The 27,861-nt window shown below is 38.8% G+C and overlaps 1 protein-coding gene across 1 annotated transcript in view; it reads left to right on the plus strand.

Annotated features, from left to right (window-relative positions):
- The first annotated feature begins 274 nt into the window (after nucleotides 1-274).
- The window catches only part of ADPRHL1 (ADP-ribosylhydrolase like 1), an 88,444-nt gene continuing 60,857 nt past the window's right edge, over nucleotides 275-27,861 (plus strand). The window contains exons 1-2 of the mRNA XM_069093938.1: nucleotides 275-694; nucleotides 22,966-23,130. Coding sequence (XP_068950039.1) covers nucleotides 481-694; nucleotides 22,966-23,130 — 379 coding nt within the window. The 5' untranslated portion in view covers nucleotides 275-480. The remainder of the gene's footprint in view (nucleotides 695-22,965; nucleotides 23,131-27,861) is intronic.

A 27,861-nucleotide genomic window follows, 5' to 3' on the forward strand; every position in this document is an offset into this window, starting at 1 on the left:
ATCACTCATTGTTGTCATTACAGCAGGAGTTTCCAAAGAGGGAAACTTTTCTAAATATATGTAGTTAAAGCAAATCAGAATTACAAAAAAGACATTTTTTAAAAGCTACTCTAGAATCTTTCTGGGTGTTGAATAATTGAGGACTCTTTAGCAGAGTTCTTCCTTAATGTGGTTGAGACAGGATTGTTAGAGGAAGTTTACATTAAAGGCCATGGCACTTCAGTATTCTTACTACTTAAAAGTAAAGTGAAAAGATGCTAGAATTTAGAAACATTTTCTCATTGGCTGATGTGTAAGAGGTGGCACCTGCAAGGCCAGAAAAGGAGTGCCTTGCCATGTAGAGTAAGCCCCTGACAGTGATACAATGACCAATATAAATGTCAGAAGAGCAGACAGAAAGCAAAGGAAGCAACAAAGGCTGAGTAAGATTCAGCAGCTGTAAAAGCAAAAAAAGAAAGTAGCTAGGACACAGACCTCAAGATGGATAAATTTAAGGCTGCTCTGCTCCTGGGAGGCGTGGGAGATGCCCTTGGTTACAGGAACATCAGTCGGGAAAACAGTGTTTTAGGCCCAAAGATCCAGGAGGAATTGAAAGAGCTTGGAGGACTTGACAAACTGGTGCTTTCCTCAGAAAAATGGCCAGTGAGTGACAACACCTTCATGCACGTGGCAACAGCCGAGGCTCTCACCACAGGTATGGTTGGAATTATCCAAAGCAGACTGGCAAGGAAAAAAGGGGGAAAAATAGCCATGTTGATATTGCATTTCTCAAAATAAGCCTTGGGAACAGAGTGCAGTTAAAAGCCCAAATTGCTTTTCATCTGGTAGTGTTACCTAATGCTGCTGCTAAAAGTGGCAGCTTAATATACACCAGTGACCCAGACAAATTATATATGTGGTATATCGTGTTTCTTATGCAATATCTCCTGGGATAGCGTATTTTATTTTACTAGCCAGAGAGTCAAGGTATTGGTTTTTTGTTTTTTTTTAAACAGTATCTTTCTTCCTTTTTTTCCCTTTTATAAGATTAACCAAACCAATTCATATAAAAGGCAGAAAATTGTCAGGGCTCCAACAAAGACTTTTTGAGGTTTTTTGCCTTCATTTTCCTCTGTAGAAAGCAAACTTTCTGGATATGAATTTGTTTCAGAACAAGAAAAAATAAATTCAAAGAGTAGGTCTAAAACAAATTACTTCGGGGTTATTTCTCATCCAAAGGGATGTAGCATTACAAAATTCCCAGTGGAGTAGCGGTATAATTTACCATATCAAAAACATCTACTAAAAGAGATACCAACTTCTGTAATTGCTTCTTACTCAGTAAGAAAATGCCCTTAAATGTCAGGTGGTTTTCCATTTACTTGCCCTGTTAGGCTGAATTTTCAAAGTTCATTTTGATCATGAACGCATGGTAGGCTGCACCAAAGATTCTAGAATCACAGGTTGTTTACACAAGTATATAGAGAAATACCTGTAAATATGTGTAAATAAATGCATTTCTCAAAAGGCATTTGTTTTTTATGAACAGATAATCAAATTTAATTAACTAATTAAAATTAAGACTATAATTAAATTTAGAACATCTTTACAAATTAAAATTTTTGAGCAAGTACTAAGTCAATGAAATCTCAATTAAGCAATTTACTTCATGGTTTTAGCTACTGCTGACATGCTAAATTTAGTCCTAATGGTCATTGTATGGGAATGCTGACACATAGTTCTGAGCTTATTCAGTGATGAAATGAACATGATTCCTGGTTCTTGAACATTCACCTATATTCTGCTTGTCTGTAAGCTCTGTGTAATGAAACAGTAAGGTGGAACTATTAATAGAACTTTTAAAATAATGACCAAACAAATTCCTGGGGAGTACCTGAGGAAATGTTCTAAAACATGGAAAGAAATTATATTACTTTAAGCCATATATATATTTGTACATACTGTAATTTTGCATTTCATCGGCACCGTTTGCCACAGAGTTGTATTTTTATCAGTATCTTCATACATATGTATCATTACTGATACTGATGCTTTCATTTTTTAAGTTCTTTTAGGGTATAGAATGCATGAATATTTTAGCTGATTTTCTGGGGACTGGGATACACCAAATGCCTCTGGTTGCTTTTTGTTGGTGATGACATTCCACCTGAAGTTAGATAAGCTAAACTCCTCTTTGTAACTGTGTGCTTACTTGAGAAAGTAGAGAACTGCAAAATTTCAGAAAAGTTCTTAGCTATTCTTTAAGAGTGAAGAGCATGTTTCCTAAATATGATACTGCCTTCTGATATGAAAAGCTGAATTGTCATGACTATTCTTGTGATTATACCTTTCCCTACAAGCCTTACATAGCATTTCATTTTATAGCTCTCTTGATTTACTTGACCTATGACTGAGTATTATAGGTCTGTGAATTGAGATCTTTTTCCTCCTATTGACTGGAAATTTCTTAAGGAAAGAAACTTTATCTTATCTGTACTTTATATTTTCCTCTCTGCCCGGAAACTAGCCCAGTTCTCTGACATGATGTCACTTAATGCTTGTTTTATTTTTTAAATTTATTTTATTTTTAATTGATGGAATAAAAAAACCATTTTCATAGCACAGCATAATAAAACAAGATGATTGCACACGAAATTGCAAATTAAGTATGCAAAACTTGCTCTTACTTTTAAATATGCAACGAAGTTATAATATAAATTTCTTTTTTTCCCTTTTTCTTCCCTCCCCAGAGATGACTACCACTACATACAAATATACATATGTGTGTGTGTATTTTGTGTAAAATATATGTAAAATATGTTTGTATGTATATAATTATTCTATACATACATCTATTTATCAGTTCTTTCCCTGAATGCAAATAGTCTTTCCTCATATGTCCTTTATAGTTAATGTGGGTATTTATTTGCTCTGTCATTCTTAAAACTTCTTCACTGTAATTCGCTGTTACTGTACATAATGTTCTCTTGGTTCTGGTTGCTCTATGGTGATCCTGACAAATTTCTTCTTTCTACTGAAGTTTAAATAGAACATTTTTAAAATAAAAAAATTCATTCTCTAGTGATTTCTCATGGAGAAGTTGGTTTCCAAATAGCCCATCCTCTTTAAGAAATATGCTATAGTTGTTAGAAAGGATACTCTGGTTACCTTAGTCCATTCAAAAGATTAATTTCATCTGTTATAAACAAACTGTGATTTTTGTAACCTAATTCTCTGATGAAAAATAAAAGTAGAATTAGAACTCTTATCATCAAGTCATGATACAAAGTGATAAGTTAACATGGTATCTTCTTCCCTAAGTAAGCCACAATCTCATGACAAACTAAAAAGCAAAATTATTGAGTGAGGGTAATCACTGTTTTTTATAACACCTTCTGAGTTATATTCAGAAGATAAAATAAAAGAGCTGGAAACTTAAGAGAATTTTAATTTTTGCTTTCGAAAAAATAATTGCTTTATAGTCTGAAGTTGGGAACTTTGAATTTTTATCCATTGTCACTGATTTCAGAGCAGCAACTTCCTTAATATATCAGTGTTACAAATGGCATATCCTTCATTCCTGGATTGACACCCAAAGCATCTGTTTAACCCAGAAAATAGCTGAAGAACAGCACTATTTTCTTTAATTCTCTTCTTTCTAACCCTTTCAATAGCTGATGTTACTGAAGGCTTTCCAGTGCAGAACATTGTGCTGAGCAATGGGTAAAATAAAATTTAGTAAGACCTACTAACCAATAGCTTTCTTGTCATATGGTTCCAGTTCCTTGAAGTTCCATTTCCTGATTGCTTTTTGGGGAGGAAATGGGTTTCATTCCAATCTCTCTTATTCTTATGGATGTTGCTGTTCAGCTGTTTTTCAGTTATATCTGACTGAGACCCCATTTGAGGTTTTCTTGCCAAAGATACTGGAGTGGTTTGCCATTTCCTTCTCCAGCTCATTTGACAGATGAGGGAACTGAGGCAACAGGGTTAAGTGACTTGCCCGGGGTCACACAGCTAGTAAGTGTCTAAGACCAGATTTGAACTCAGAGAGATGAGTCTTCCTACATCCAGGCCAGGTATTCTATCCACTGTACCAGCTAGCTGCCCAAATTCACATTCTGCCAGAGGACTTGAGCTCTCTATCCCTAGTGTTGATGAGGTTAAACCCAAAGTTCTAAGAGAATTAGGCTTGTGCTTAAACCCTATGAGCTTTCAAATATTGGCAAGGGAGCATCATAGCTGATTGTACTGAGGAAGTAACATTTTTCCTTGAGAACAGAGGTGCATGCTCCTTGGACACATAGGACAAAAACAAAAATTCACTTTGATAGATCTATGTGAGCTCATTGGTATGAACCCTCTTTTCAGTGATACAGATAACACAGTCCATCCATATGCCTGCCTCTCCCATTTGATTCATGTCCATGTTTTTCATTGAAGGTCTATGCAGTATGCTTTGTTCTAGCCTTTGACATTGAATGGTGAATCCCAATTTCTTCTAGTTATCACCTTCTAGATACGTGACCAATCCATCTTCTTTTCCTCTAGTTATATATTTCTCTGATGGCATCCTTTGTACTGATGCTATTTCTCAGTACTTCAATGGCAATATGTTACAGGCTGCTCGCTCCCACCATGCATTAATCCACTGTCCTTTAAGTGACCTTCAGTTTTATTTTTTTTTATATTCTTTATTTTTGGTTACATTTTAAGTTTCATTTAAGTTACATTTATATTGGCTATATTTTAAGTTTCAAACTGTCTCACTCTCCCCCTCCCCAGTAGAGAGGGTGACCTTCAATTTTAATTCTTTAATTTCAGAAAATATATTCCCGTCCCCTCTTTGAAGAGGTTGGGGGTAAGGTAGACTATGGGTATGGAAAATTGTATATATTAGCAGATTATGTTAAAATGTTGAATGGTTTTGATGAACTAGGGTTTTTTTTTCTTGTTTAATTTGTTATAAGGGAGTGTCTTGATGGTTTGGGGAGAGGGTATATTTGGAAAAAAGTGATATAAAAATAAAATAGATAAATGCATTCTATGATATTGCTGCCTATCATTTATTAACCAGAGGAAATTTAGCTCAAAACCAAATAAACCACTAACATATTTATTTGCACAGGGAATTTCTACTGTAATACAAAATCCTCCCAGCATTCATAACTGCCTCACCTCTAAGATTCTACCTTACCACACACTTGTTCTTCACCCTCTCTGTGACCCTCAGTCTTTTGATTGCTCCTTATTCTGCTAATTTCTCAAGCCATTCTAGTCTTGGCTCCCTCCTTACTTAACTGACTCTTAAGGTGATCCATTGCAATAACTGTCGTTCACTTTTTCATTCCCTCCTCCCTCCATTAAACTTATGTTACTACTTCCATCATTGAACAGTCTACCATTTGCCTCATCCAATCCTACTCCTAAATGGCCAAATGTTGACGGAGAAAATTATGAAACCACACTGAATGGGCCCTTTATAGATTTATAGCCTGCACTGGGTTGCTGTACATTGACTTTCAAGTCAGAAAACCTAGGATTGGATCCCTCTGCCACTTACTAATTTAGACTAGTTGTTTACTCTCCCCAAAGCTCATTTTCCTCAAATGTTAAAGGGGAATGGTAATGAGACCTCTGCTACCTCCATCTCAGAATTGTTTTGAATAAAACACTTTGCCAATTATAAAGTAAGGCATCTAGGTGGTGCCAGGCCTGGAGTCAGGAAGACTTTTTAGTTATTTGACTTATATTTAAATATATATCTGGCCTCAGACATATTAGTAGCTGTGTGACCCTGGCCAAGTCACTTAGCCCTATTTGCCTTAGTTTCATCATCTGTAAAATAAGCTGGAGAAGGAAATGACAAACCACTCTAGTATCTTTGCCAAGAAAACTCCAAAGGGGGTCACAGTCAGACATGACTCAACAACAACAACATTTAAAGTGTCAAATGAATGTGCTATTAATATGTACCTGTTATTGACTCTGCAATGACTACTCCATAGCTTCTCAAGTACCCAGCTATACCTATACCCACACACTCTCTCAGGACAGATGACTTCACCCACTACTTTACTGAGAAGATTAAGGCATGAATTCATTAACTCTACTCTTCCACTATTCTAAACCATAGTGCTCTCATCTATTCTGTCCTCTTTCCTTACAGCCTCAGAGGAAAAGGACATCTTTCCCAAGACTAATCTCTCTACCCTTGATTCCAGCCCATCCTATTCTCTTTGTGACCTTGCTCTATCAATCATCCTTCTCTCTTAAGCACCTTCAATCTCTCCCTCTCTATTGGCATCTTCTCCTCAGTCTATAAACAGGGTCAGGTCCCTCCATGCCTTACAAAAAAATCTACCACTTAGGGGCAGCCAGGTGGCTCAGCGAGTAAGAGCATGGGTTCCAGTTGTCGGGACGACCTGGAGATCGAATCCCGGGCTCAGACACTCAGCACCACACCCAGAAATAACGGCCGTGTAACCTTGAGCAAGTTACTTAAGCCCGATTGCTTAAAAAAAAAAAAAATCTACCACTTGACCCCACTGCCCTGAAAGCTCTCATTCTTTTAATGTTACTACCATTTCTGTTATTCATCTAGTCTCATAATCTTGTAGCCATCTTTGGCTTTTTCCTTACTCTCACCCCATATAGCCAATTAGTAGACAACAACTGTCATTTCTAATTTGGCAGTATCTTTCATTTCTGTTCTCATGATGGTCTTTCATCTCTTTACACTTAGACTATTGTAATAGCTTTCTAACTGGTCTTGCCTCCCGGTCTGTCTTCAAATACATTCTGAAAGTCCCTGCTCTGATTATATTAAAATTTTTCAGTGACTCCCTGTTATCTAGTGAATAAAGTATAAATTCCAGATCCTGGCATTTAATGTCATCCACAGTCTGGCTTTAACCTACTTCTGCAGTCTAACTTCACACTGTTTACCTTCAAACTAGAGTATTTTTCTGCCTTTCATTCTTGTCATTCAGTCATTTCAATTATGTCCAATTCTTTGTGGCCCCATTTGGGGTTTTCTTGGTAAAGACACTGGAGTTGTTTGCTATTTCCTTCTCTAGCTCTTTTGACAAAGGAGGGAACAGAGGCAAACAGGGTTAAATGAATTGCCCAGGGTCACACAACTGGTATGTGTTTGAGGCAGGATTTGAACTCAGGATGATGAGTCTTCCAGACGCCAAGTCTAGCACTCAGACCACTGCACCATCTAATTGCCCTCTATTAGCTCTATTCCTTTGCTCATTTCATCCTCCATAACTATCTCCATCTTTTGAAGTATCTGCCTACCTCCCCTCAAGAGCCAAATCAGGTGATACCTCCTCTTTGAAGCCTTCCTTGACACCCACTTACCTCAGAAGAACACAATCGTTATCTTCCTCGGATTTCGTCTTCTGGTCCTCTCCTTTTATACTTATCAAAAGCTCTGTTTTATCACCGTTATTTGTGTACATATTCTTTCCACCTGCCATAGTATAAGCTCCTTGAAAACAGGACCTTCATCATATGTATATTTATATTTCTAATGCCTTGCAAGACTGCCTTCCATATAAAAAGTGCTGAATCAATATCAAATTGGGTTTCTTCATAAAATGTTTACATAAAAAAATGTACAAAAATACACAAAAAAATGGTGGTTTATGCTTTTCTAGACCTCTAATTTGGACATTAGACCCAGAGGCCAAGAAGTCCTAGGACCTTAATCTAGCAAATATCAGGAGTAAGAGAAAGCAGAATGAGAAGCAGTCTTGGAAAAAGCATGGGAAGACCTGAGAGGCAAGACGCCTTGCCCTTTGTCTTCATTAGCCAATTCATTTCTTTTAGGTGCCAAAAATTCTTCCTTCCCTATTATCTTCTTTGCTGATGCCCTCCAACTCCTCCTTAAGGTATCTAAGGGGATGGGTTGGGGTTGGCAAACATTCCATGATGAGTACTTTAGCATTATGAGGCGGTATTGCATTCCCTTATGCAACAAAAGCCAGAGAGACTGGAGAAGTCATATTTTGCCTTACAATGAGCCATTTTCCCAGTCCTGTGTTACTGCTGAACATCTGATCCTGAAATTTCATCCTGGTTTACTCTATCACTTAATGAGACCTCACTAAATAACTGTGATTCACAAGATAGAGTGAATAGAACTAGCCCCGGAGACAAGAACGTCCTGTGTTATCTGACTTTTTAAAAATTTTATTTATTTAATTTTTAACATATGAGATAAAACAAGCATTTCCTTTACATTTCAACAAGCATTTCATTACATAGCGTAATAAAAAAGATTGCATATGAAACTGCAAGTCTATCAAGTTCAACTTGTTATTCTTTTAAAATATACGATAAACTTATCATGTACATTTCTTTTTTCTTTTTTTTTTCTTCTTTTCCCCCATTCCTCCCTTAGACTTACTGGAGTTTCAATTAGTGATCATTGCTAAACCTCAGAGTTGATGGAAGGACTAAATAAAATAACATATGTAAAACACTTTGAAATTACTAAAGACTATATAAAAATCACTTATTACTATTTAATAATTGTTCTTGTTGTGGTTTCTAGTTGAATCATGGCCATACTAAGCTATCTAGAAGGCAAGCTATTCTTAGCAACTAAATATCTGTCCAGTGTGTTTTCGATTTGAGGTTGATGGAAGTTCCCATAAGACTGACATGGTATTTGTGATACCCAGCTTCAAGATATGCCCTTTGTCATGAAAATGTGTTGAGTGCAGATGGGAATCAAGCCCTTTGGGTTTATATCCCCTAAAATGGAAATGACAGTAACTTTGGCCCCTCCAGTAGGGAGTACATGTCATGGGGTGTTATGGCAGAAGACAGCAGGCTGACCCTTGAAATGGTGGCTGGGGCTGAGCAGAGAAGAGCACTGCAGATATCCTGGGGCTGCCAAGAGTGGTTTAAGTGAGTGGTGGCTGATTGCTCCCAAGCTTCTGTCAGGATATTTCGAGGAAGTAGATAATAGGAGAGGAGCTGCCTTATCTTGGGTGGAATGAGTCTATCTGTGACACTGGCTCATTTAGTCATTCAAAAAGCATTTATTAAATGTATATTTAGAGGGCTATTGCTGTAGAGAATACAAAAATAGGAGACCTTACTCTTAAGAGGGTTACAATGCAATTAGATCTTGCACACAAATAGAAAATGGTTCGATAAAAGGCTCTGAGATCATGCCGTAGGTGGATTAGTAGAAAAAATAGGGAATATTTACCCTGGAAAAGAATATTTAGAGAGGTTGAACTTATTCTGGGTCTGCCTAGAGAGCAGAATTGGGAGTAGCAGCAGCAGCAGCAGCATAGTAGTAGTAGTAGTGATGGTGGTGGTGGTGGTGGTGGTAGCAGTAATGATAGTAGTGGTGGTAGTAGTAGTAACAGTAGTAGTTAGGTATTAGCAGTACTTGTAGTATTTATGTAGCGATTTAAGGTTTGCCCCTCAGCTACATGATGTCATTTGCTCCTCACAGCAGCCCCATGAGGTAGGTGCTTTCATGCCCGTTTTACAGATGAGGAAACTGAGGTGGAGAAAGATTAATTGACTTGCTCACACAACTTAAGTGTCTGAGGCAGGATTTTAACTCAAGTTAAAATGACTTCAAGCTCGGTATTTTATCCACTATTCACACTGCAAAGAGGCAAATCTAGGCTTGATGTAAAGGAAAAACTTCTCAATAATTAGAACTGCCCAGAAACGGAACATAAAGATGACAGATTTCTCATCAGTCATTAGTCATCCAGGCATAGGATCCCATACTTTGGGCTAGTAAAGGCCATCCAGAGGTCGTCCAGAATCACTGTCTCCTTGGTGAAAGTCTTCAAATAACAACTTGCTGGGTCTTTGGTATATTATAGAGGAGTTTCTTTTCCTGGATCTGACTTTTTTTTTGGTTTACATTAAAATTTCTTTTCAATTATCAAGCCTTTATTTTTCTCCCTCTCATCCTACCTCCCACTGGGAAAAAAGAAAAAACAAAACCAAAATTGTTGTAACAAATAAGCATTGTCAAGCAAAGCAAATTTTCATATTGCCCATGTTTAAAAATATGCATCTAATTCTGCTTTTTAGTCTATCATCTTTCTGTAGGAAGTAAGTACCATTCTTCATCATCAGTACTCTGAAATCATAGTTGATTATTCCATTGATCAGAGTTCTTAAATCTTTCAAAGTAGTTCAATTTTATAATGTTAAAATTATACACATAATATATAATGTTAATATTCTCACATTGTTCTGTTCATCCTCTCTACTCTCTGCATCATTTCATATACAGGGTTCTCTAAAACTGTCTCTGTCTCTCTTCATTTCTTACATCACCACGTTTTGTTGTTCAGTCGTTTCAGATGAGTCTGACTCTTCATGACTCCGTCTGGGGTTTTCTTGGCAAAGATACTGGGGTGGTTTGCCATTTCCTCTCTATCTGCTGTACCACCTAGCTGCCCATTATATCACCAAAGCATTCTATTACATTCACATACCATATTTTATTCAACCATTACCCAAGTGATGGGCACCTCCTTAGTTTCTTTGCCACTACAAAAATATTTTATCTATCTGTCTCTCTGTTTCTATCTATCTGTCTGTCTGTCTCTATCTATCCATCTATCTGTCTCTATCTATTCATCTATGTGCCTGTCTGTCTATCTATCTATCTATCTGTCTAACTATTTGTGTGTGTACACACACACACACACACACACACACACACATATATATGGGACATTTCCCTCTTTCTCTGATCTCTTTAGGATAGAGGCCTGGTAGTGAAATTGCTGGATCCAAGGGTATATTCACAGTTGGGTAACTTTGGGCACATAGTTATAGAGGAGTTTGTTGTTAGAGGCAAGTGGAGTAATGTGGTATCAAACTCAAATATGGATGAAGGGCCACTAAAACATACATAAGGATCACTGCAGGCTGCATATTGACTTAGTTGAAAAGATGTAATGTAATCTCTGTTTTTTGGAGGCAGTTAAGTGGCTTACTGAATAGAGCACTGGGCCTGGAGTCAGGAAGACCTGAATTCAAGTCTAGCCTCAGACACTAACTAGCTGTGTTACCCTGGGAAATTCACTTAACTTCTGTTTGCCTCAGTTTCCTCATCTGAAAAATGAGCTGGAGAAGGAAATGTCCAGTATCATTCCCAAGAAAATTCCATGGACAATATTAGTGTGCTGTGGTCACGAAGAGATGGACATGACTGAAAAACATCTGTTTTATTGTATTTTTATTTATTTTGTTAAATATTTCCCAATGACATTTTAATATGGTTCAGGTCAAATTCAGAAGTGCAGTCAGCCTACGGAGTATTTGACACCTCTGAATATTTCAGACTTGAAGCCTGTAAGAGCTAGTTTGAATGCTGCCATAAATATTTTCTTGCTGTGGCAAGTCACTTAGACTCTTTCAATCCCAGTTTCTCTATCTGTAAATGAGAACAATGTTAGCACCTGCCTCACAAGGCTTCAAATGAAAGTATAGATAGATTTAGATATAGATATACACATATATTTACATATAACTATATATAAATATATTTATATGTATGTGTATATATGTATCTCTATCTGCATATATATCTATATGTTCATGTAAACACAAAAATCTTTTTTTTTTCACTTTTCAAATGCTTTATTAACTTCTGGTTTACATTATTCATTTCTGCCAGATTCTGAGTTACAAATTTTCTCCCCGTTTTTCCCCTACCCACTGCCCCAAAATAGCAGTCCCACAGGATATCCCCTCCTCCAATCTGCTCTCTCTCATATTTTCTCCCATACACCCTTCAACTTTTCCAGTAGGGCATGGTGGATCTCTATGCTCCAGTGCTTGTATATCTTATTTCCCAATTACATGTAAAATAGTATTTAAAATAGTGTATATATACATGTATACACACATGTGTGTGTGTATTTAAACATTTGATTTTTAAAACTTTGAATTCCAGATTCATTCCCTTCCTCCCTTGTCACCCACCCTTACTGGGAAGATAAGCAATTCAGTATAGGTTGTACATGTGTAGCTATGCAAAACATTTCCATAGTGGATATATTGTAAAAGACTGATTATATTTCCCTCCCTCCTATCCCACCTCCCACTAGTTCTATTCTCTACTTTGATTCTGTACCTTTTCAAAAGTGGGTGCTTGCAACTTCTCTCCCCTACCCAGCCTGTCCTCCCTTCCATCATCCCCCCTCTCATGCCCTTTCCCCCTACTCTTCTGTAGGGTGAGATACCCTATTTAGTAAATACAAAAATCTTAAAGCAATAGTGTTAACCATTATTATTGCTCAGGTATGCAATGTATTAAATTATCTCTAAAGTCTCTTCTGGTGTTCATATTATATAAATAGAGAGACTCAGGATCAAATGTGTATGATGCAATGGAAAATACTATCCACATCCAGAGAAAGAATTATGGAATCTGAATGCAGATCGAAGCATAATATTTGCTCTCTCTCCTTTTTGTTTTATTTTGTTTTGTTTCTTCTTTCTCATGATCTGTTCCATTGGTTATAATTCTTCTTTACAACATGACTAATCTGATAATATGTTTAATATGAATGTAGAGACGATATCAGATTGCATGCTGTCTTGGGGAGGGGGGAGGAGAAAGTGGGGGAGAAAATTTAAAACTGTGAAACGGAATGTTCTAAAGTAAAAAAAAATTTTAAATAATTAAAATTTAAAGAATTTTTTAAAAACCAAAAACATGTATGATGAAGAAAATACAAAGATGAGATCAGCATAGTTTTGCTATAAAAGATAATAGGATGCCCTTGAGTTCATCTTCTCCTCTGAAAGCTCTTCTAATTAACTTTATAAGTGTTTTTAGGTCAGCAGATCTCATTGTTACAGCAAAACAGGTTAACCATTGTGGCTGCTACCACAAGGTATGGGGTAGGTCTTCCTTCTGAGTTATGGCACAGTCCAATTTGAGAAGAGCCCATTTAAAAACAACAACAGATTGTGTGCAAATAAGCACAGCTCACTGGCAAAGAAAATTTCCTATCTAATCTAGAGGTGGTTATTAAATTATGAGCAGAAGATCCCTGCTGAGATAGGAAATAATTTGCCCCTGTCCATTAGTCTGGGGAACTAATAATACTAGCCAGAGATAAAGGGGAATTGTTTGTCTTCTGAAAACTTTGGAAAGCTTTTTAAACTTTTATTACCAGGGTGATAACTTTGTTTATTGTGAGATTAGTAGAAAGACATATGGCAAAGGTTTTTTTTTTTTTTTCTGCCTCCTAAGTATCTGGGGAAGAAAAGTAAAAAGATCAAGATATCATATAAGGAAAGGGATGGGGTTGTGACTATTTCCTGAAACTAGTAGATTAGAGACAGGGCATTAGACATTTAACATATGTCTGAAGTTGCTTCTGCTGTGAACCAGATCATGGTTTGGTAAAGAACTCTTGAGTGTTGAGTTTTTCTTCAGATAATCTAATTCTGAATAAAATAGGATTTAATGGGTCAAAGCACCTATGTCAATCTCATGAACAGGTTCAAAAATGAAATTAAACCTGTGAGTTTAGAGATTGGGGAAGATCATAGAATCATAGAATTCCAGGGCTTAGAATCCCAGATGACCTCTGGGTCAGGGGTCATCTAGTTCAACCCCTAACTAGGCAAGAACTGACTTACCAGCAGTCCAGGCAGGTGGGTCATCCATCTTCTGTTTGAAGATGTGCTATGAGGAAGACCTGACAACTTTCCATGGCAGTCCGTTTTTTTCTGACACAGAACCTTCTATTCCTAGATTTGCCCTCTGGGACCAAGCAGAGCAACCTGGAATCATCTTCCATAGAACAGCAATTCAAATACTTGAAGACCCTGGCCACATCCCCCAGTACAGCTTTCCTTTTCTAGACTGTGTCCCGGAATGCTCATATTGGTAAAGGAGTACATCATGATGTTTGGATAAGCAGTTTTAGAGCCAGGACAGCCTGGGGTCAGGTTGCACCTTTGACTCCTACTCACCACGTGGCCATGGTCAAGTCACTTAATGTCTCAAGCCTGTAGGCAATTCTCTAAAACTATAAGTTGCAGTAAAGGTGTCAGCCTGCATTGGTGGAGGGAATGTTCTCACCAGGGAGTCAAATCCCTATCCCCTATCCCACTTTGGTTGCCCTCCTTTGGATATTCTCCAATTTGTCAATGTCCTTCTTACAACGTGGTACCCAGGGAGACGCGAGGTGGCCCAACGAATAGAGCGCCGGCCTTGGAGGACCTGAGTTCAAATTCAGCCATAGACACTTAACACTTACTAGCCATGTGACCTTGGGTAAGTCACTTAAACTCAATTACCTTGCCTTCCCCCCTCCAAAAAGCAAAAAAAAATGTTACACCCAGAACTGCAAACAATAACGTAGACGTAGTCTCACCAGGGTGATAGGAGAACTAGATTGTCCTTATCTGGATGCTCTAATTCTGGTAGCACAGCCTAAGACTACATCTGTTATTTTTATTGTCGTGCCCATGTATGTTAACATTATTACATTTATTCCTTGAAAATTTTATCTTCTTGGTTTGTTCCCTCATTTTAGTCTTCTGAGATCTTCTTGGGTACTAAGTCATTTAATATGGTAACTACCTTCTCTCATCTATGTGTCATCTGAAAACTAGATAAGCTTGCCATCTATTCCTTCATCCCAGTCTGTTATACTTCTATTGGCTGCTGCTGGATACCCTTCTCTTGGGACAGGAAATTGGGAGTAAGCTCATCTCATATAATTCAGACCAGGAGCTCTGGGCAGGATCTGACCACACGGCTTTCATCACCACTGACTGAAATTCTTGTGGGTTCTGAAATGACACAGGCCATGATTCACAGACCAACACAGACATTTGTGAATACTAGTCCCTGTACCACAAGGTCAATACCAGCAGAAAAATGCTACCGGAATGAAAATTGCACTCTTCTCACCATCTCTCCCTTGTAACAGGACTCAATTCTCTTGCATCGTTGTATTTCTCTCCTCCTTTCGTAGATTGGTTCAATCCAAGATACATCAGTCCACATTCCACTATCTAGCTGCCCTCATCAGCCTTCACTCATGTCAGCTGTCTGACATGATATGACTGCTCTGGTAGTGGGGAGATGTTCCATGCTATCTCTTCTCCACAAGAAAAAGCATTATTCTGTCCTGACATATTAACTTTCCTAGTCATACTGACAAAAATATTTTTAAAACAGTGCCAAGGACAAAATATTGCAACGTTCTAGTTACGACCTCTGCCCGGTTTTCTTTGAGTCTAGGCATTCTCATTATCATCCAGCCCACATCTCTATTTCATCTTCAAGGATATCATAACAAGAATGATAATTCCTATTTACATCACTTTGTGACTTGCAAAATCTTAATCAGATAATAGTTCCAATGTACTTTGTCTTAATGAGAGAATATCTAAAGTATTATGTTTGGATCTGGACACCATATTAGGAAGAGAGTTTGGAGAAGGGCAAATGGAGTGGTGAAGGACTTTGGGTCCCTATGTCAAAAGAACTGGGGATATTTAACCTGAAAAGAGAGAAGTCTTGGGACTGGGGTTTTGGGGGCCTAAAGCTATCTTTAAATGTTTGGAGGGTTACTTTGTGGAAGAGGGATGACATTTGTTTTGCATCACTAGTAGTGGGGTAGAAAGTTAAAATGAGGCAAAGTTGAGCCTTAATGCAAGGGAAAAGACCTTCCAATTGGAATCCTCTCATTGGAGATACTCAAAAGAGAAATTAGCTGCTTTAGAAGGTAATGGACTCCTCACTACAGTTCTACTATTTAAAGCTGTAAGCCCTATTGTCAGGCAGGTTATAGAGGAGATTTTTGTTCAAGTGTAGTTTGAAGTTGACGGTCAATGAGATCCTTTACAGCTCTGAAATTCTCTGATTCCATGAAAAACTTTCCTTTCAACAGCCCTTTAGGGTAGGAAGTATGAGTATATCAACCCGGTTTCATAGACGAGGATATTAAGAAAGTAGGGGCAGCTAGGTGGCACACTGAGTAGAGCACTGGCCCTGGAGTCAGGAGGACCTGAATTGAAATCCAGCCTCAGACACTTAACATTTACTAGCTGTGTGACCTCGGGCAAGTCACTTAACCCCAATTGCCCTGCCTTTTCCCCCTCCAAAAAGACCCCCCCCAAAAAGAATATGAGAAAGTAATTGGTCTATGGCCACACAGCTAGTAGTAGCTAACGTGGGGTTTGAAACCATGACTTTCAAGTTCAATGTTCTTTGATTTTTTACTTTGTATCTAAAACTTATTAGGTGTGTGACCCTGGGCAACTTATCCTTTATCAGCCTTAGTTTTCTCATCTGTAAAATGGAAATAATACCTTGCCTCCCAGGGTTGTTGTGAGGATCAGTGAGATAATGTTTGTTAAGCACTTTATAAACCTTAATGCTCTATATTATTATTATTATTATTATTACTATCTAGCATCTGACACATAGTAGGTACTTAAGAATAGCTTGTTGAATTGAATTGAGTTATTGAATTCTTTCTCCTCCTTCACCTTCGCTCTTGATTGGAGACTTTCTTCAACACCTTGCTAAAATCCAGACATACTATATACAATATTTGTAAAGCACTTAGCACCATGCCTAACATAGAACAGGTGCTATATAAATGTTTATTCCCTTCCCTTCTCCTACGTCTATGTCCCATTTACTAGTCTAGTAAATGGCTCAATGGATAGGGCACCTGTCCTGGAGTCAGGAAGAACTGAGTTCAAATGTGACCTGTGTGACCCTGGGCAAGTCACTTAACCTCTGTTTGCCTTAATCCACTGGAGAAGGAAATGGGAAACCAGTCCAATATCTTTCCCAAGAAAATCCCATGGACAACATTGGCATGCTATGATCCACAAGGCCATGAAGAGTCCAACACATTGAACAATAACTCATTCCAATTCCTACATTTGGTGGCAAAGGCCTTTGCAAATGAATGAATATATGGCAATTCAGCAATCACCCTAGAGAAGGGGAAAAGAGAGAACCCAGATACAAAACATACATGTTCAAATGAGATTTACTAAAGGATGTTCTGAATAGTCCACTGAGGCCTCAGAATGAAGATGGGAGTCTTCTAAAGCTGCATGTAGATAGGGTTGGGGGTGGGTAGCAGCTACAAAGACGGCTTCCTAACTTTCCCCTTTTATACACAGAAAAGTTTCATTTCTGATGAGCATTCTTGTGAATGGGATTGCTTCATTCTTTGCACTTGTATCCCTAGCACCTAACAAGACGCATGGACTATAGGTGTTTAATAAATGCTTGTTATTTGATTGATTGATTCCAGGTGATGATTGGAAGGAACCTAAAGGGCTGCCTAGTACTGCTGCTTTGAGAACTATAATTGTGTTAGAGCAATAAGGGGCATAGGATGGGAACATCCTTCCGTTTACTTTTGGGGAGCGTGTGAAGGATCTTATCATTGTTCTCAATGCTGATGGGGCTCTTTTGTCCAATTGAACACTTAGCCATAAAAACTTAATAGAGAAGACAGGGAGTGGTCTTCACGGTTGATTTTAGGGACAAAAACAAAAGAGAGTAAAGAAGCAATTAAATATACATACAGAGATAGGATAGTAACCAATTAATGAGTCCTCCCAGGGACTTCAGCCTCTGCATTCCAGGGTGTTGCCAGGAAGATGGCCTCGGGTTTTTCTCTTAAGTGGGGATTGAAGGTCCTCTGATAGAAGTTCTTATACCATTTTCCCCTCTTGGGATTCTACATATGAATGCTAACTCAGTTCCTCTAGGGAAGGGAAAATAAACATTCAATATACAAAGATTACAACATGTAAAAGAAAGCCTGTTATGAATATAGCTGAATATAAAGGTGATATGCATGTATACGTTCTCTAGCAAGTAAAATAAATTCATTTGCATTCCCCAGGGGATGGATGGCACTTGTAGTAACAAAATCCTAAGAAGAAAACATATTCTTATACCCATCTTAAGAAAGGGCATAGAAACCACTCACCAGATGCTATAAGATAAATCATGGAAGTAATCATTTAGGATTAGAGATTTAGAGCTAAAAGAAACTTTAAAGGCCTTCTTCCTCATTTTAAAGATGGGGAAAGTGACCCAAGGAAGTTAAATAACTTGGCCAAGGCCACACAGCGAGTACATGGCAGCGCCAGGATTTGATACCAGACCCACTGACTAAATCGAGCGTGCTTTTCATTGTTCAGGCCCCTACAACAACGTCTCAGTAAGTCTCAGTGATACTCATTAAGTCGTACTTGCCTTTCTACATTATGTTTCTAGTTCATTTTGGTATATTGAGGAAAATTCAAGCTTCTTAACTGGGATTTGAAGGGTAAGAAGGGTTTTTTTAGGTCACATCTATTTAGATGTGTGTGAGAGAAAGACATTCTCAGTTTACAAACAGACCAAGCAAGTCCAAATGGTTCATATGCCTTCCAGCAAGAAACTTTATACACGTTTTATTCTTGAAGGGTTAACAATATGAACTGTGTTCCATCCCTGTGTGTATTAGTCTTATTGAATTAATTGTGGCCTCTTTTCTCCTGCAATAGAGATGTCCCAAAATGCAAAGTGGATTCATTGAAAATTTATTCAGGATAAAGCTCCATATAGACTAGAATAGTGCTCTCTCTCTCTTTCTCTCTGCTCTCCCCTTTCTATCTTTCTACACTCTCTCTCTCTCTTCTTCCCCCTCGCCCCCTTTCTTTCTCTTTTTCCAAAGCCTCCAAGGACTCTCTGCAAAGATGCCTGTTGAGGATGCTGGGAAAATGCAAAAATACAAATCTCAGTTACTTACCAATTAGCTTGCTTCTCTGAAAATGAATCATCCCATCCCTAGCAGCTGTTACCGAGTAAAAGCAGGAGAGAGAACACCACCTACAGTAACAGCTGACGGGGCTAATACTTTCCAATTTGGGAGTTAAAAAAAAACATTAGCCAGTGGCTCCTTTTAACTTCTAACATTTGCTCCGTTTTAGAAACAGGGATGATCTATCTTTCCCAGGTTCCTTTTCATTCCCAGAAAAGGGCCCTAAGGTTTTTATTGAAAAGACATGCATTTGATTGCACATGTATAAGCTACATCAGGTTGCTTACTATTTTAGAGAGAGGAAAGAGGAGGAAGGAAGGAGAGTATTTGGAACTCAAAATGTTAAAAACACACACAAAAAACAACGTATGGTAAAATAGTTTTTACATGTAATTGGGAAAATTAAATATTACTTTTAAAGGAAAAGACATGTATTAAGTTATTACTAGCCTACCTCAAAGGATGGTTGTGAGAATCAAATGAAATCGTATTCCTATAAGCTACAGCGCTTGCCACATAGCAGGCACACAGAAGTGCTTGTTTCCTTCTCCCTTTCCCTGAAGTACAGTATGAATTCCTGGCAGCATCCGGGCTTTCCCCTGGGAACTACAAAATAATATATTATATATAACACGTTAAGATTTACAAAGTGTTTTATATATGTAATCTTGTTTAATCTTCACAACAACCCTTTGAGCAAGGTTCTCTTATTAGTTTCATTTTGTTGTTGTTGAATCATTTCAGTCATGACCCTATTTGGGATTTTCTCAGCAAAGATACTGGAGTGGTTTGCCATTTCCTTCTGCAGTTCATTTTACAGACCATGAATTAAGGCAAGCAGGGTGAAGTGACTTGCCCAGGGTCACACAGCTAGTAAGTGTCTGAGGCCAGATTTTAACTCATTTTATAGAAGAGGAAATTGAGGCTGAGGCACAGTAACTTGCCCAGGGTAATACAGGCAGTAAACATTGGAGGCAGGATTTGAACTTGGGTTTTTCTGACTCAGTCTTACTTTTTTCCCTTTACACCACTTCTCTGCCTGAACACTGGAAATTTTTGCTTCTGCCTTTGATGGCAAGATGACCACCTTCTACACTAAACAAGTGAAGACAGGCAAGAGCAGTTGACTGGTCTCAGCTTAGCGGTCTGAGATGCTCCTCCTGGGGTCAGGGTAGGGCTTTTCTTGTCTTTGCTGAAGTTTGTACTTGTCAGAAGCAAGACCCTAGCAAACTGGCCTGCACCCTTCGTACTACTCTTGTCTCATTGAGCTGGAAAGGACTTTCAAAGGTATTTAATGGAACTCTGATGTATCACTCCCCTCTGTAACATCCGTGATGAGGGGCCATTCAAATTGTTTAAGACCCCTTTAGAGGCTATATGAATTCAAACCAGGGAAGCTGGGTGGCACAGTAGATAGAGTGCTGGGCTTGGAATCAGGAAGGCTCCTCTTCTTGAGTTCAAATCTGGCCTCAGACTCTAACTGGCTGTGTGACCCTGGGCAAGTCACTTAACCCTGTTTGCCTCAGTTTCCTCATCTGTAAAATGAGCTGGAGAAAGAAAAGGTAAAACCACTCCAGTATCTTTGCTAAGAAAATCCCAAATGGAGTCACAGAGTCAGACGTGACTGAAATGACTGAACAAGCACAAACAGTATATTCGAGTTATAGCTTATTGCAAGGTCTCAGCGGAACGGGGTGCTTCCTCCTATGCCTTGCCTCATGGTCATCCTCTGATCCATAATGTGTCACAGTCACCACCAGGCCACATCGCACCTCTCTCCTGGGACAACTTGTTCCATAACTCCTGTGGATACAAGGGTTAGACTCTTTGGGATGAGTCACCTCCCAGCTGAAACATTTCTAATTACTGTTACTCAGGGGTTTGAAGAAGGATGCCACTGGTTCCCAGAGTATGTCCCCTTTGTATCCAGAAAATAACTTGTGAAAATTTGGCACTGAATTGAAAAAGGGAAGAATAGATTTTTGTTTGGCTGCTGCTATTGAGGATGAAAAGAGAAGGCAGTTTTTTGGGTTATAAGGCACCATACAGTTTCCTCCTAAGCTGCTATTGGAAAGAAAAAAAACCTAGCAATGAATATGTGCCAGGCACTGTGTTAAACATTTTACAAATACGAACTCATACAACAACCCTGGGAGGTTCTAATATCTATGTTACAAATGAGGAAACTGAGGCAAACAGAGATTAAAGTACATTGCCCAAGGTCTGATGCTGGATTTGAACTTGGGTCTTTCTGACTCCAGACCCAATACTCTATACACTTCATTATAACATGCCCAAGATATACATTCACAGTGGAGATGTTCAATAGCTCTTTGGGATGCTGCAAAGTCAAGAGAATTAGTGATAGAAGACAGAAGCAATTAATTTTTTTTGAATTTTCATTTTTCCCCCAATTCAATTCAAAAAATATTTCTTAAGCATCTGTTATGTTCCAGGTACTGTGCTAAACCATGGAGATATAAAGATAAGACTGAAGCAGTCCATTACCTTCAAGAAACTTACATTTTCCTGAAACACAATAACGATAAGAGAAATGCCAGATTTTTTAAAAAAATAGATTTCAGTAAACAGTTAGGTGGGTATAGTGTTGGACTTGGAATCAGGGAAACCTCAGTTTCAATCCTTCCTCAGATATTTACTAGCTGTGTGATCCTGGGCAAGTCACTTAACCTCTGTCTCTGTTTCCTCATATGTGAAATGGGGATAAGAATAGTGCTTACCTCACAAGGCTGTTGAGAAGATCAAAGGAGATAATGGTAAAGCCTTTGCAAACTTTAAAATGCTAGCTATTATTTGTATTCATTTATATTTATTTGTTTTTAAGTTTGCTCAGAGATGAGTCCCAGAATTTTTGGCCATCTAACTTTTTTTTAAGGGCTCCATAAGGACAGACTGTTTACTTTGTTTTCTGAATTTATTTATTTTTAGTTTTCAGCATTCATTTCCACAAGATTTTGAGCCCCAAATTTTCTCCCCATCTCTCCCCTTCCCCCTGCCCTAAGATGGCAAGCATACTGATTATTCCTTCCCCCAATCTTCCCTCTCATATATCCCTCCCTATCCCTCACCTTACTCCCTTCCCCCTTACTTTCTTGTAGGGCAAGATGGATTTCTATACTCCATTGCCTGTATATCTTTTTTCCCAGTTGCATGTAACAACAATTTTTTAACATTTGTTTTTAAAACTTTGAGCTCCAGATTCTCTCCCTTCTTCCCTCCTCACCCACCTCCACTGGGAAGACAAACAATTCAAGATAGATTATACATGTGTAGTTATACAAAACATTTCCATAGTAGTCACATTGGCCCACCTAACTTTTAAAAATTGTTTATAAATTAAATTTGTACTTAAATGACAATTCTTATTACTCCTCTTTTAATTGTTGTTATGCCTTAAGTTATTTATCAGGGCAGCCAGGTGGCTCAATGGATGGAACACTGGGCTTGGAATCAGGAACCCTCATCTCCCTGAGTTCAAATTTGGCTTCAGACACTGTGTGACAAGTCACTTAACCCAGTTTGGCTCAGTTTCCTCATCTGTAAAATGAGCTGCAGAAAGAAATAGCAAAACACTCCAGTATCTTTGCCAAGAAAACCCCAAAAGGGGTCACAAAGAGTCAGACACAACTGAAACAGATTAACAACATAAAGTTGTTCGTTAGGCACCAGCAGTATGTGCTGCCCAGGAACTGAGGTCCCAACAGATGTGGCGCCAACTCTGGAGTCAAAAACCTTGGTGTGATGCCTTGGACAAGTCACTTTAACTTCCCTGGGACTCAGTTTCTTTATGTGTAACATGAAAGGTTTGAACCAAATGACTCTAACATCTTTCAAGTTCTAAGTCTATAATCTTTTTTTTTCCCTTTTTGGAGGGCAATTGGGGTTAAGTGACTTGCCCAAGGTCACATAGCTAGTGTTAAGTGTCTGAAGCCAGTTTTGAACTCAGGTCCTCCTGACTCCAAGGCCGATACTCTGTTCACTGCACCACCTAGCCGCCTTAGTCTATGATCTTAATGGCCTCAATCTATGTCCTGTGCCGCACACACATGCCCACATTCACACTCATCCCTGCCCACCCTGTGGGAATCTTTGGCTGTTTTTCTATGCCTTTCCTGACACTCTTCTTTCATTTTCCTCTCCCCAGACTACTGGTGCCTGGATGACCTGTACCGTGAGATGGTAAAACGTTATGTTGAAACTGTAGAGAAACTTCCCGGGCGAAGGCCGGATCCAGCTACTGCTGAAGGTTGCCTACAGCTGAAGCCAGATAACTACCTGCTGGCCTGGCACACCCCTTTTAATGAAAAAGGTGAGCAGGAATACCCCTTCTCACTTCAACACTGCCTTGTGGGAGAGTGTAGTTTTTCTTATTTTCAGAAGGCTATAAACTCCAGCCCATCTCTTCTTTCATCCCCTGCCCCATGAAACAGATCCAAGTTTGCACGAAAGTGATGAGGGACCTGCCAAAAATTCCTTTTGTAGGGCAATATGTCCTTTTGTAAGCTAACCCTACCCTCTTTGGCATCTATTTAAAGAAAGTTTTCCTGCTTGGCAGTAGGCATCTCCAACAAGATTTTTGTCATTGGGTCCCCGGTTTATTTTAAGGAATGTTTTCCATCCCTTCCCATTTATGTTCCTATAGGTTCACTCTGTGTCATCAGGAAGGTGGCTCCTTCATAAATCTCTCTCTGACCCTTAGCAGTTGCCTCAATAGAAGCTCATCCCAGCATGGGGCAGAAAGCAGATACCATTCATTGCTCAGGTGGTTAAGGATTTTATGTCTTCTTTCCAAAGACATGTCTTCTTTCCAAAGATCATAGGCCTGTTGCCCTCTGTGTTTTATATAGAAGGTTAAATAGCAGCAGCAATTCTTATGATGCCTGTGATTTTTTTTTAAAGCCAGCTGCAGTTGTCCCTTCCCTCAATCCGTTCTCCATTACCCTCCAAAAGGAATTTTCAGTCTGAAGTACTTGACTTAGATTTTCCCAGGAGGAAAAAAAAAAAGGAAACCCAGATAGACTTAATGGAGATTATTTATGCCTCCCCTGACCAGTTCTTCAATAGCAGCACATGAGGGACACAGACTAGTGTTTACACAGGTTAGCCAACGTGGCATCCAGATGAGAGGTAATAAAAAGACTGAATTAGGCGTTCTAAAAGGAACAGCTTGTTCATGTGCTGTGCCTGAGGCCTGGATGAGAACACCAACCTCAACACTACCTATTCTCAGGTGCCTAGACCTCAGGAAACAAGGCAGCACAGCAGAAGGAGCACTTTAAAGCCATGAGATAGGTTCTAGTCTCATCTGTCACTAATAAACTCCGAGACCAAGAGCGAGTCACTTAGTACCTTTGAGCTTAGTTTCCTTATCTATAAAAATAATAATGTATATGTGCTCTGTCTATCTCTGAGGATTATTGTGAAGTTCTAATGAGGTGATATGCCCAAAAAAGTTCTTGAAAATGTGTAAAGTGCTGTACAGATGAATGGGGCAGCTGGGTGGTACAGTGGGAATAGTTGAAGTTCTGGGCCTAGAGTCAGGAAGACTCTAGTTCAAATTCAGCCTCAGACACTTACTAGCTGTATCATCCTGGGCAAGTCACTTAACCCTGTTTGCCTCAGTTTCCTCATCTGTAAAATGAACTGGAGAAGGAAATGGCAAACCACTCCAGTATCTTTGACAAGAAAATCCCAAATGGTGGAACTATGCCCAAAGGGCTATAAAATGTGCATACCCTTTGACCCAGCAATACCACGTCTAGGGCTCTATCCCAAAAAGATCACACAAGTGGGAAAAGGACCTGTATGTACAAAAATATTTCTAGCAGCTCTTTTTGTGGTGGCAAAGAACTGGAAATCAAGGGGATGCCCATCAAATGGGGAATGGCTAAACAAGCTGTGGTATATGAATGTAATGGAATCCTATTGTGTTATAAGAAATGAGGAGCAGATGGACTTCATAATAACCTGGAGAGACTTATGTAAACTGATGCAGAGTGAGGAGAGCAGAACCAGGAGAACTTTGTGTACAATTACAGACACATCGTTTCTATGATGATTGACTTTGATAGACCGGGCTCCTCTCAGCAATGCAAGGCTATAAGACACCTCAGAAAGACTCATGATGGAAAGGGCTGCAGAGTCTGGATGCAGATGGAAGCAAACCACTTGCTCTCTTTCATTTTCGTTTTGTTTCCTTCCTTCTTTCTCTTTCACTCCATTGGTTATAATCCTTCTTTACAACTTGACTAATGTTTTATATGAAGGTATTTGTAGAATCTGTATCAGATTGTATGACACCATGGGGGAAGAGGGGGGAGAGAGGGACAGGGAGAAAATTTGGAACGCAAAAACTTGTGGAGATGAATGTTGTAAACTAAAAGTAAATAAATCCATTAATTTTTTTTAAAAAAGAAAGAAAATTCCAAATGGGGTCACAAAGAGTCAGACATGACTGAACAACAACAAAATACACACGAAGGGTGGCTTATGCCTGCTCTTTTTAGAGCAGAGAACATTGCCTTTGAGGTAGACAATGATTAATGCCTATTGAATTGGTGTTATTAGCTCTGATTTGGGGAAAGTCTCTTAAGCAGCCTCAGTTTCCCAATTTCTAAAGTGACAAGAATTATGCTGGACAAATCCCATATTACATGAAAGCTATCAAAACAACAACAGTAACGGCTAATATTTAGATAGCACTTACCGTGTGAACCTACTAAACGTTTTACAATAATTATCTCATTTGGGACTCTTAGCAACCCTCGGAGGCAGGTGCTATTGTTATCATCCCCGTTTTACAGTTGAGAAAACTGAGTCAAACAGATTAAGTGACTTGCCCAGTGTCACACAACTCAGTATCTAAGACTGGATTTAGACTCAGCTCTTCCTTACTCTAGGTCAAGTGCCCTACCCAATGTACCACTTCACTACCTCATTATCAGTTTATAAGACAATTTCTATTTTGGGATCACTTGTTGCCCCTCAGTTCAAAAAAATAACATTTTTGCAGTAATACTCCTTGGAAGATCACCCAGGAATTTTCACACATGAAATGGAGCTATAACCGTGACATCCTTGACAAGCCATAATTTACCAGGTTGTTTTCTCTCTGTAACGGTATTTGGATATTATTTTATGAGTTATAGATGAAAGGATGAGCCCACAGTAGTTACATCCTCAGTTTACCATGAACTCAACAGGTGACCCTGAGCATATTAATAAAGAAACTTCATATCCCAATCCATGAGGGAGATAAAGTTTGTAGGTAAAAGGAAATTCCAGCTTCTGCATACATGTCCCCAAGCTGTAGAGACTGTCAATTCCCTAAAACCTACCTTGGAACTTTATCATAGTTTTCACCATGCATTATAACATGGGGATGTTCAAACTACATGTGCATAGTCCCTCTGACCCATAAGGGAATCCTTTCAGGGATGCACAGTTTGAAATGCCCAGTAGGCAATTAGTGATGTAGAATTGAAGTTCAGAGGAGAGATTATCTAAATAGAAATGATAGCTAAACCCATGATGATGAGGTGGTGGGAGAGAGAGAGAGAGAGAGAGAGAGAGAGAAAATGGCAGACAGACAGACAGAGAGAGATTCAAAGATAGAGATAAACAGAGACAGAGAGAGAGACAGGGACAGAAAAGATGATGTGGGGGCAGGAAGGAACTCTCTCTTCTTTTTGTAACTCCCCCTTCCCCTGCCAAGCACAACTCCCTTTCAAGAGTATTTCATCATTAGACTGAATATCATTCTACTGACTTACTGCTGGACAACAGAATTCCAAATTGGCTTGCCATTTTATACATAGTTCCAGAGGTATGTATGACATTTTTTTCAGTGGATCACAAGAAATCTCCTATGTGGGCCATCTCTCTTTATTCAATGATCAAGGCAAATTATTCTTCTCAAATAAATTAATGATTTATTCACACCTAATTTATACTTTTGATTTGTTGATGTGATCAAGATGTCTGGGCTTTCTGTCATTAATTAAAGGTGGCAGTAGACACCTCACTCTATAGTACTAAAAATATGATGAATTATGTCAAGGAAGAAGAGAGTCACTTCAAAGATTTGAGAAAATACATGGGATAAATAAGAGATAGAGAGCTAGCTTGTGGATTATGCAGAGTTCAACAGTCCCATGAAGAAAAGAGAAAGCCAAATGAACGGTTCCTATCCATGTACAGGATAAAACCCAAATTCCTTATCCTAACATTCAAGGTCTACCACAATTTACCTTTTACCTTCCTCTTCAGCTTTATGCCCCACTACTTTCCTATTCAAACTCCCTGACCCATCCCTGGGGTCTATGAACTTTAAAGATTTTCTGATAATTATATTTCAATAACATTTGTAATATGTGCATTTTTTATTTAATGCATTTTAAAACGTTATGAGAAGAGGTCCACAGGTTTTGCCAGACTACCAAAGCGTCCATGACACACTAACTCCTGATGTAAAAGGGAGAAGAAAAAGAGACCCAAGACAGAACAAGTGAATTACACTCAGAGTTGGAGAAGGAACACTGAATGGGCCAGGAAAGGAGTGATTGGACAAGGTGAAGACAAACCAGAAGAGAATATGTTACAAAAACCTAGAGAGGAGAGGTCATCCATAAGGAAAAGGTAGTCCGCTGTGTCAAATTCATCAGAGGTTGAGAACAATTAGGACTGAAAAAAACAACATCAGGTCTGGCGACTAAAAGGTCATTAATAATTTGGAAGAGAGCAGCTTTGAGAAATGAAGTCAGACGCCATATTGAAGAGGAATAAAGAATAAGTGAGAGGATGAGATGTGAGTGTAAATGAATTTTTTAAAGGAGTTTGGCTGAGAAGTGAACAAGTAATATAGGGGGACAGCTGGAGGGTTTGGTAGGACCTAATGAAGGGTATTTTTTTTAACTTGAGCATGTTTTAAGGCAGTAGGAAGGGAATCAGTTAATTTTTTTTTTTTTAAGGAAATCAGTGTTAAGTGACTCACACAGCTAGTAAGTGTCCAAGGTCAAATTTGAACCCAGATCCTCCTGAC

Source organism: Petaurus breviceps, unplaced genomic scaffold, assembly GCF_028583685.1.
Source record: "Petaurus breviceps papuanus isolate PSGF00001 unplaced genomic scaffold, PetGlider_PUasm1.0 214, whole genome shotgun sequence".
Taxonomy (NCBI): Eukaryota; Metazoa; Chordata; class Mammalia; order Diprotodontia; family Petauridae; genus Petaurus; species Petaurus breviceps.